Genomic DNA, 12,080 nt, shown 5'->3' on the forward strand with positions numbered 1-12,080 from the left:
AACCCATGCTTGTCGTAAGAGGTGACTAACGGGATCGGCTGGTCAAGCTGGCTGACTCGGTTGACACATGTCATCGTATCCCAGTTGCCTAGATCAATGGTCATGCTGTTGCTCATCAGATTGTCTGGTCCAGATTCGATTATTTACGGATCTATTCATATTCATAAATAACTGGAATATTGGTGAGTGCGGCGTAAAAGTGAACTCACTCACTCACTTACTATAATCACCTTGACAGACATGTCAACACTGAAGCATATAAATATCAGTGAGCAACATAACCCAATTAACAATATAACCAGTTAGTATTGTTTTCAAATTTAGTGCAGATTTTCTTTCATCATATTTTGAGGTGGGGCCAATGTTACATAGCACTTACCAGAGAGAAACAGCGGTTCAACATAACTGCGTTGTAAGTTACAAGTAATGAAAATGACGCCGAAAGGAAATGCAACTTCGGTTCAACTTTTACGCGTGCATGTTTTCAAATTTGACTGTAAAGATGACATCTTTAAGTTGTGTCAGTGTCAGACGTTCAACTGTTTCTAGGCAACTGAATTCAATATGTATGGAAACTTATCAGTTGCAGTGTATCCTCGTCTTCGGAAAATATGATTTGTGATAAGAAAGAAAACGCATTCCATTCCTTTCTGTGGTTGTGTGTTGGCATATATGTGATAAGTGACGTATAGGTTATTTCCTTCTTGAGTATTCATAAATCCGATGTCTTAAAGGATCTCTGATGTCAAAAATGGAAACACGAAGTAAAGTATGCATTTACTATAAATATGGAGTGGAGTAGCCTAATGGTAAAAGCGTTGGTCTGTCATGCCGAAGACCCGGGTTCGATTCCCCACATGTATGAAGTTCATTTCTGCTGTCCCCCGCCTTGATATTGCTGGAATGTTGCTAAATGCGGCGTAAACAATACTCACTCACGCACTCACTCACTTATGGACAGATCAAATCTACGCTTGTGAGGAGTGGCCCGTTTGAGACTATTAACCAATGCTATTTTACGCTTGCGTCACTGAATTCCGAACCAGTTTATGTTATTTTTTCCCCCATGTTTACGGTAAGCTTTCAATTGTTTTACAGGAATGCAATACATCTTTAGATATCGCTTTCCAAGAATGTTGACAGACACTCTTCCGCTTCCTGTGTCATGAATAAGCCATGGCTACGTCGGCTGCAGCACAAGAGATAAACAGCTGTGAAGGTGAACATACATGTGAAGCTAATGACTACAGTTACACTGCCTTGGAAAATGTGCACATGGCATTACTATGCACTACTCTGACAATTAGGTCGGTTGGATATCGTCATGCACAACATGGAGTTGTGAAATATCTGCTTTGAAATAAAAAAAAAACGATTGTGCGCACGCACACACACACACACACACACACACACATACACACCAAAGACTGGTCGTCTCGGAGTCAGTATAATGTGTCTGAGTGGGGTATTCATGCTTCACTGTGGCATGGTATATCAGTGAGCTGGCACTATAAAACAAGCTTAAGTATGGGCTAGTACAAGCAGCCACACATACACACGCATGCACGTCGTCAAATGAACGAAATATTCTTAAGTACGACGTTAAACCCCATTTCACCTCACCTCATCCACTATCGGATCCTCATTTCTGCCTTGGAGTTAGTTACCTCAAGCACGCTTTGTTACAGAAACGTTAAACAAAAAGTATCAACAACCGCAACAACATGTTGAACTACTCAGGGACTCAAATCAGAAAACAACCTGTGAGTGAGTGAGTTCAGTTCTACGCCGCTTTTAGCAATATTTCAGGAATATCACTGCGTGGGATACCAGAAATGGGTTCCACACATTGTACCAACGTCGGGAATCGAACCCGGGTCTCCGGCGTGACGAGCGAACGCGTTGACCACTAGGCTGTTCCACCGCCCCTCATAAACAACACTGTAATGGCCCAATAGAGGCGACTGAGTGGCATGCTATGACGCTATGATATACCATTGAACCACTTCTAGTCGAACCTAGAATAGTTACAGATCACCGTGATATCATGCTAGAATATTTACAGATCACCGTGATATCATGCTAGATTATTTACAGATCACCGTGATATCATGCTAGAATATTTACAGATCACCGTGATATGCTAGACTATTTACAGATCACCGTGATATCATGCTAGAATATCTACAGATTGCCGTGATATCATGCTAGAATATTTACAGATCACCGTGATATGCTAGAATATTTACAGATCACCGTGATATCATGCTAGAATATTTTCAGAATATTTTCTACAGATCACCGTGATATCATGCTAGAATATTTACAGATCACCGTGATATCATGCTAGAATATCTACAGATCACCGTGATATCATGCTAGAATATTTACAGATCACCGTGATATCATGCTAGAATATCTACAGATCACCGTGATATCATGCTAGAATATTTACAGATCACCGTGATATCATGCTAGATTATTTACAGATCACCGTGATATCATGCTAGAATAATTACAGATCACCGTGATATCATGCTAGAATAATTACAGATCACCGTGATATCATGCTAGAATATCTACAGATCACCGTGATATGCTAAAATATATACAGATCACCGTGATATCATGCTAGAATATTTACAGATCACCGTGATATCATGCTAGAAGAATTACAGATGACCGGGATATGCTAGAATATCTACAGATCACCGTGATATCATGCTAGAATATCTACAGATCACCTTGATATCATGCTAGAATATTGCTAGCAGCGTGGCAAAACATCTAACAAAAACATGAAATATTCAGTTGCATGGTCTTTATTTGAGGTCATTCATTTACAGCGTCTAGCGTAACAATGATTTGTGTGGGAATAGGTTAGTTCGAAAACAGTGTTTCATCTTTCAACCTCAGGGTTCCTTCAAATACCCTTCATTGTTTTGTTTTTGTTTATAAACATTAACATTATACAACAGATATCATAACGTATAATGTCTCTTACTGTTTTAATCAGGTTTTAATAGAATTACGAAACCAATTTCCTCTTGTCATGAAAGAGAGGGGCAATTCTTGCTCTGATGATCTCCGGGTCACGAGGCCAACAAATGCAAGACATATCAGGATGGCTAGACAGCCTCTGAAACATAAAAAAGAGTCATCGTCAGTTCACTGGGATCAAAATAAAGTACGGTGGCCCAGATGAGAAATAGACACAACAGTGTGACTTAAAACTAATGGATATGAATCCTTTTTACTTATGCTTATGTTCTTGTGTCAACAACATGCCTCTTTTTAAGAAACACGAGCGGAGCAGGGCATTATGGCGGCGTTTTTCCAAAAGCAGAGTTCTGTTCCATAACATCAGAAGGATCTACTTCGTCCTGATTTATGAGCCCCTTGTATAAGCGTAACACTTATGGCACTGGACACAAATAAAGTGAAATCATAACAGGGATCGGTAAACCCTGCCAACCTCCCGTTTTTTATATTATATTGTCCTAAGTAGTGATTTAATGTTTAGGTTACAAACTTGTCTTAAATCTCTTACTGTGATATTCTAGTTGTTTTAAGGAAGCGAATGCAAGTAATATGATAGGCGGAATCTGATTGGCCAATAGTAGAAGTATAAAAGGGACATAACTCGTTGCCACTGTGTAACTACCATCAAGCACCGTCAGGCACCTAATCGCCAGCACACAAAGTCAGACGCGGTGGCTGAGCAGTCTAGGCGTCTGACTTTGTGTGCTGGCGATAAGGTGCCTGACTCTGAGGGTGTGGGTTCGAATCCCGGATGAGACTCAACCCAAAAAGTACTAGGATCTGTACTTTACTAAGAAAGTGTAATCCCAAAAATAACATATGTTACATGGTCCAGATTCGATTATTTACAGACCGCCGCCATATACCTGGCTTACTGCTGAGTGCAGCGTTACACCACAGACAGAGTTGGTCATAGAAGATGGACTTACACGACACATCCAAGCAAAATGACAACCATCTTGAGTGTAAAGAATGGAGATGGGGCTGAAGTAGGGGCTGGTCTCGGAGAAGGAGCAGCTGTAGTCGCCGTCGTCGTCGTGGTGGTATCAAGACCTCCAGGGCAAGCGTAGACACTCCTCAGTGTGAAGTACTGGAAACGTTCAATAGCATGGGTGAACAGGAATATCGTCCAAGGGTATATATCTTGTGGACATTTAGGAATGTATTATTATAAGTATTGTGTGTATTTATATCGCGCTGAATTCCATACATAATGTATCCTCAAAGCGCTCCAATATCAAGAAGATACAAATAAACAGTTTTCAATGCATAAAAGAATAAAGTGGTTGAAGATAAAGCATGGACTTTGTAATATATTCAAAAACGAAAGGTTTGAAACTTTTGAAAGCTTCAACAGAGGGAGAAAGTCGTAGCTCAAGTGACAGGTGGTTATGGATCTGCATAGCTGAATGATCGGAGACCAACGGATTTCAGTTTTCAACGCGGAATTGTCAATAAATATTTATCTGCAGATCTTAGAGCTCGGGATGGGTCGTGTTTTGTGAAGAATTCATTGCAGCCTGGAGCAGTTTCATGGTAACATTGGTAGGCTTGACTTAGGATTCTGTACTCCACCCTGGCTCTGACAGGCAACCAATGTAAAGCTAGGAGTACAGGTGTTCTGTGCACTCGAGATGACACTTTGCTGACAATACAGGCTACAGTGTTTTGGACACGTTGATGTTTGGGAAAGTGCATTTGTGTCATTCCATAACAATCGCCGTGAAAGAACTTACGATCAAACTAATGCAAAGATTTAAGTTCAATGTTTGAAATACACATCTTGATTATCAAGTCATTATTTCCAATCTATTATTATTTCAATCCTCTGCATCAACCCTAAGGTTCTTGTATTGGATAATTCTTTTTAAAACATTGTTATCAATGAATGGGGAGTCAGTGATTGCTTTCAGCAATAATTCACCAATTTCATGACGAGGAACACCAGAAAGCATCCCCTTTACCCATGTGGGGAATTGAACCCGGACCTTTAGGGTGACGTGCGAGCGTCTTTACCACTATGCTATGGGCGTTGGATTAGCGTAGTGGTTAAAGCTTTCGCTCGTCACGCCGAAGACCCGGTTCGATTCCTCACATGGGTACAATGAGTAAAGCCCGTTTCTGGTGTCCACCGCCGTGATATTTTTGGAATATTTCTAAAACCATATTCTGTGTAAAATCATACTCACTGACTATGCTAGCCCACCGCCCAGAGATATATGACGTATTACCAAGTCACTCACTTAACTTACATAAAGACCGCTTCCAGGTGGGTTTTCGCCATTGACCTCGAAGCTCCCAGTGGTCGTCCGATCACATATGAGTGATACATAACTTGTTCTGAAATGCCCAAATTACATTTCAAACACATATGACACTTCATTAACAGGATACCCGTGACGACAATATTGTGCTTTTTAAAAGAAATAAATCTAATTTATAAATGTGTGAAGTATTTCATAACTCGGTAGTATATGATTATTAACTGTGATTATTTTGACCGTGCCATGTTAAAGTAGCGTAGAATTATTGTCTCCCTTCCCAGCCTGTACACTACCAGTAGAGATTAAATGCTCGAACATCAAGACCACTGCAGCGATCTGTTTACAGGTTGAATGTGGTCCATTCCCTGCAGGACACTCACGGTGAGAGTTGACTGTACCCGTGAAAATCCGGGTTAGAATTGATCTTCAGCAACCCATGTGTAAGAGGCGACGAACGGGATCGCGCTGTCTTGGTTGACACATGTCATGGTATCCCAGTTGCGTAGATCGATCCTCAATCTGTTGAGCACTGGATAGTCTGGTGGGCAGAGTGTGAATGAACTCGTGTACGATACTGGATATCCAGTTAATGTTCGTTAGTTAGTTGGTTAACAATCAACAGCATGAGCATCCATCATATGCAGTTGAGAGTAAGCCCCCTCTTGCGACAAGCTTGGGTTGCTGAAGACCAATTTTAACCCGGTTCTTCACTGTTAATATTATATTATACGCTGAGGAATTTAATGAATTTCCTCACCTTGTTGTATCAGTAGTGGCGCTGTACTGCATCTGGAGTCCGCGTGTGGCGTCTGTTATGAACGCTGCAGACTGTTGGGTTCCTAGGCTGAAGTAGCTTGCAGTTTTGTCCGTCTGACAAACCTGTGTAAATCCGCACCCATAAAATCATAATGTGTATGAATTAACCTGATATTAGATCTTTGTGCCCCCTACCGTTACACATGCGTTTGTTCCCTGAGAGGGTGTATAAGCCCACATCATTCAAAGAATGTTCATATATACTCAGCAGCAAACAAAACGTCAGTACGAATTCAAAATTAGATAGGCACTGTAATCAAATCATTACAGAAACGGACATAATAAGCGGATCAAAAACATTTTTGTGTACAATATTTTGACACATCAATGAATAACTCAGCACAATTCCAAGACACTACGTGAACGTTTGCAGTCCATTCAGACCCTTGACTTCAGTATCTAGTGTGACCAGCACGAGCAGCAAAAACTGTAGCACAGCGTCTATGCATGGAGTGCACCAATTGATTGATGAAGGCCATTAGCACTTGGAACCACACCCTGAGATAGGCCTGGCGCAATAAATCGGCTGTGTTCGGCCTTGGTATGACATTATTCAGTCTCTTTTGAATTTCATCCCAAAGATGTTCAATTGCGTTTAAATCAGGCTGGACACTGCATAATGTTGACACCGTTCTGCTGTAGAGAGTCCCGTGTAGCTCAGGCAGTATGGGCCGGGTCGTTATCATGCTGGAAAAGTTGTTCCGGTGTCGTGCGAAATGTGGTATGATGTGGGGTCTGAGAGCTTGGTCGATGTAGCGCACCGCTGTGATGGCGCCTCCTCTCCCTGGACCAAGGTTCTGGAACACCACAGGACCCACTTTCTGTTCAGGCCTATTCCACCCCATACCATGATGCTTGCACCTCCCCATGAGTCTCTTTCCATAACACATTGGTTTGAGTAACGCTGGCCACGTCGTCGCAATATTCTTGTTCTGCCATCTGCAAGAGATACGCAGTACCGACTCTCATCTGTGAACAGAACAGTTCTCCATTGCCTGTATCGCCAGTTTTGGTGTTATAGGGCAAACTGTAGACGTTCACGCCGATGACGAGGGGTGAGGATAGGTCCACGGTAAGGTCTACGGCAATGGAGGTTCCCGCTGTTAAGACGTCGGCGTACTGTATCAGGACTGATTGGTGTTCGTGTGTTCCCACTGTCTGGCGTGCTGTTTCGGATGCCTGCATGAAGGGAGGGATTCTGTACATGTTGTCGCACAACATGGCGGTCTTGTCGTCTTGCGGTCAACCCTTGGTCTGCCAGTACGGGGGTAATAATTTGTGGTGTTGGTGCCCGGAAACGTTGCTGCAGCCTGGAGATGGTCCAAACGTTGACCTGGAAGTGATTGGCAACGGCTTGTGCAGTGTGGCCAGCTTCAAGTCTTCCTAGTGCCTGGGGTGCATTTTATAGGGCTGGTCCTTGTGAACAGGACGTGCAGCATAAGTTGCATGAAAAACATTGAGAACACCGTACCATCTCCGAGATCAGGTTGCGTTTTTGAGACCATTTCCTGGGTTCCATTCTGAATTTTGGAAGGAATGTCTTTGCTCAGGTAAAGTTGGAGATGTCAAAACTATGCAATCAATACATTAAATGAGTTTACCGTTATCCGTTTCTGCGACGGAAAATTCCAAACTGACGTTTCTTTTGCTGCTTAGTATATATGACCGGTTTTAATCGTGATATATTTGTACATTTTAGAGTCAAGGCTAACATTGCATCCTATCGCTGGCCGCTAAAGGGATGGTAAAACTTCTTCTGGGGAACAGTGCAAGAAGCAGAGGTATTGATTGTCCCCACGGCCCCTAGTATAGTGGCCTCACTTTAGCGATCTCTAATTAATTAGAAAAAAAATATGATTTATTCTTAATTTATTAATTTCTGTGGGCACGATATGGATGAAATATTGTGACGTACTATTTAACTCAGTCACTCACCCTACCGCGACACAAACACCTGCAGGAGGTACAAATGTCGATAATGTTAGATCGACCTTGTACAGGACATTTCGATGTTGGTATGATAAAGAGGAACAGGGTATTGGATTGACAACAAGATCCTGCGACGTTTGGATGCTAACATAACTTCCTTCATACCGGTGTTAGCATCTACACCGAAACGTCGCTTCTGTTGAAATAAGTGAGTTGTCAATGACATAAACTTCCTCTTCCAGAACTTCCATCGGACGAACCACTGCGTCGTTCTTTACGAGATGGCGAAAGTGAAAGCCTGACCGTGATGTCTGATCATGCAACCTCGAATTGGTCAAAACAAGGCATGCCGAAGAACTGACAAGAGGCATCCTGAACGACATCGTCTATCTTATGATTCAGTTGCATAACAATATAAAACAGAGGGGATTTAACTTCTTTGCGAGCCATTTTAGAAGTTGTAAAGATGAGGGAAAAACGTTCTATGGAAAGCCAACTTCTTTATCGCAATGAACGCGACGTATCGGGGAAGACACTGTTATCAAGCAAATGTTTGTTATGAGGAAAACCAAGTTTTATGAATAGTCAGTTTCCTTTTTGCATCACTTGCTTGATAACAATGTTAGTATCTACACCGAAACGTCGCATTGGTTGCAATGAAGAGATTTAACATAGCTCATGAGAATTAAATACTGCCGTACAATCTCAACTATCTGTCAGGATTATTCCAGAATAGTAATTTGTTCTTAATTCAGAGTTGATATCAAGAAATTACGCAAAATATTTTAATGTATATATATGATGACGGACATAGAAATGTCCAGGATTACCGTTCTGTAGTATATTTCAGTGACCCTGAGATTCTCCCCTCAAAAGAAGTGGAATCTGGCGTTTCTTTATGTTTCGAAACTATACTGCTTGAACCCTTACCGCAACGTTGTTACATTGTCCTTCTGTGAAGCCATTACACGGGTTGAAAGAGTAATACCATTGGCCTGTACCGTCCGGCTGGTCGGCATACCTGTGAGTGAGTGAGTGAGTTAGTTCAGTTTTTCGCCGCACTCAGAAATATTCTAGCTATATGACGGCGGTCTGTAGATAATCGAGTCTGAACCAGACAACCCAGTGATTAACAGCATGAGCATCGATCTACGCAATTGGGATACGATGACATGTGTCAACCAAGTCAGCGAGCCTGACCACCCGATCCCGTTCGTCGTCTCTTACGACAAGCATGGGCTGCTGATGACCAGCTCTAACCCGGATCTTCACGGGTCCATACCTGTGAGATAGAGTAAAACAGATATCAACTCCTGCAGGAATATGTGGCCACAACAAAATGTACACATGTCCCTGTCCAAACTTCACCTGCAGTCCAATCCACTTTCCCAATTCTTTGAATTATTTTCCTTTCTGAAGTGTGTTTTTTTATCTAACTAGGACGTTTTGATGCGTCTTTGTTCTAACATTTGACCATAAAAAATAATAAACTGGTTTTAATAATATTTTCATGAATTGAGATATTGAGATATTAAGATCGGCGAGGAAATGAATTGAAATGACAAATATCAATGACATTCTAAAATCTCTCGTTGATTATGACTAATTCTTATCGTTTGAAATTTCTCCTTAGTCAATTACGTATTGAGTGTAATTTGTTGAAATGTCATGAATCATTGTGATTTCATTCACTACCGAAAACATTGACATTTTGAATATAGAATAGTTCGTTAACCAAATATTTGTCATTTTGATAATCGTTCTTTTCAAAGTTAACGGGCTTTCCTCATCACATATTTCGAAAGATTCGAATAATTATCATTAAATACAGTGCTGAAAATTAATACATCCCAAAATCATAGTATATAATATTTCTATATTATTAATTTAACAGGGTCCGGACAACAGAGGTTTCACTATTACTGATCAGTGTTAGATAGCGTTACATACTTAGCCGTCCCTTCAACATTGGCCAGAGGTGAGAGGTCGATCAGACCTTCCGAGTTCTGACATGAGCACGGTGAGACTTTTTCACATGTATCCAGGGAAGCAGACGGAGACACCAGAACGGCAACGAGAAACAGTGCCAACATGCTGTGGGTCTTCATTGTGGAGGACGAAATGCCCCGTACGTGCATTCTTATACAGATGACGGTCACGAGGCGATGATTGTGATATGACAGTGAGATACTTCCACGCATATCTTGTCTGTCTCGGACGTGGTGATACACACCATATCAGTTTCGCAAGTGTTCTGATTGTTAGACATGTGATAATGATGACTACTAGATAACTATTGATAACGGCAATGACATGCTAACAGAAGCAGTTGTGTCCCTTTGATAAACATACTGCATGCCTTGTTGGTTGTAAATACAGTCAAACACCGTTGTGTCGAACTTACGGTTGTTTCGTGAGTGAGTGAGTATGGTTTTATGCCGCATTTAGCAATATCACTGTCGAGACACCAGAAATGGACTTTACACATTGTACCCATGTGGGGAATCGAACCCGGATCTTCGTCGTGACGAGCGAACGCTTTAACCACTATGCTACCCACTAGGCTACCCCACCGCCCTATGCAAAGTATAAAAACCACGCGGAGTGTCAGTGTATTGAGAAACATTATTTTTTGTCAGTTGGATGATGTGCAAATCTATCAATTTCGATGGATACATTTTGAATAATAACAACGAGTGATAAAGCCGAATGGAAAACCTGGACCGGAAGTTGTTGGTATGCTTCACTCTCTAGAAAAAGAAACACATTAGCTAACATCGATGTGTGCAAATATATGTGCATATTCTATTTAATTTTACTTATACAGGGATGCATTTAGCATGACGATCTGTGGACAAAAGACTGAGTGAACATGGGTTCCGGCCATGGACTGAGCACGGTATGTTCTCACTGCTCTACACCGTCTTGGCTCAGGCTGAATAACGCTGGGGCGGTGGGGAAGCCTAGTGGTTAAAGCGTTCGCACGTTCAACCAGTACTTATACCTGCCACTGGCATTTGTTTCAATACCTGTATATAGTTAGTCGAAATATCCCAAATAAGGATTCCTTTATCGCGGAGTGAATATAAACGTACCATATATCGCTATCAGGGTTGATACTGGATGGATAACACGCAATACACAATTGTTTGATGTTATATATTTTTTAATGCAAAACATGCACGCTATCCACATGTACTGTAAGTCCCCATGGTCCCTAATATAGTGATCTACCTTCAGTTGTTGACAATTTATAGCCTGTTTTTTTATTGTTTTGTCGTCATTTGTTACATTTCGTTAGATTTTCACACGAGTCTTAAATTTCTATCTGTGATCATCTAGTTATAATACTGTCCTTGTTGACAGCTTTCAGTTTGAAAAGTATTGTTCATTATTATCGTAGAATGTGATAACTTGATCGAGGCACAACATGGCTGAAATACTGCCACCGTGACTTAAATAAAACTCACTCACTATATTGTGATAACAACTGTAAATCAACGCATAGGTTATGAAAACACAACTGATTTAGGGATGGTTTTACTCAAGATTGGCTTACTTCTATTTGTGCTTCATCATATAACAATGTGTTGTACTTTTAAGTATTTTTGCAACCTGAAAAGTTTAACGTATTTAAGTTCCATTCAACCATCAAATGTAAGAAGGGCTTTAAATAACGAAGTTTAGATGCTCAAATGATTTTAAACTCAATGGCTCTGGATTATCCAATGGGTCTGATTTTATTGACGCTTTATGTGAAGTTTGTACGGCAGGAATAGAAAATGAACAGAACAGAAGTTTATTCAGTAGTATTTGGGCCATAAGGTCTACGAGTGAGTGAGTTATTATTTAACGTCACATCGGCAATATTGCAGCCATATCCCATAAGGTCTATGATACAGTTGACAAAAACAATATTAATTGCACGTGATCATAAAAATTTGAGTTTTATATAGATCTTATTTTAAATATTTCATTGAGATAAATAGCTGTTAGATGCTGTACATTGCTGTTTTGTGACCTAAAAAT

At 40.9% G+C, this 12,080-nt stretch overlaps 1 protein-coding gene across 1 annotated transcript; it reads right to left on the bottom strand.

Annotated features, from left to right (window-relative positions):
* Nucleotides 1–2,806: 2,806 nt before the first annotated feature.
* On the bottom strand, nucleotides 2,807–10,236 carry LOC124260998. The gene is made up of 6 exons (XM_046695319.1): nucleotides 10,002–10,236; nucleotides 8,982–9,072; nucleotides 6,064–6,185; nucleotides 5,295–5,382; nucleotides 3,972–4,132; nucleotides 2,807–3,139 (listed from the first exon to the last, which is right to left on the bottom strand). The coding sequence occupies exons 1-6, from the start codon at nucleotides 10,187–10,189 to the stop codon at nucleotides 3,013–3,015; spliced, it is 777 nt and encodes a 258-aa protein (XP_046551275.1). The 5' UTR covers nucleotides 10,190–10,236; the 3' UTR covers nucleotides 2,807–3,012.
* Between the last annotated feature and the right edge of the window lie 1,844 nt (nucleotides 10,237–12,080).

Source organism: Haliotis rubra, unplaced genomic scaffold (genome assembly GCF_003918875.1).
Source record: "Haliotis rubra isolate DU_JTF1 unplaced genomic scaffold, ASM391887v1 Scf783, whole genome shotgun sequence".
Classification (NCBI taxonomy): domain Eukaryota; kingdom Metazoa; phylum Mollusca; class Gastropoda; order Lepetellida; family Haliotidae; genus Haliotis; species Haliotis rubra.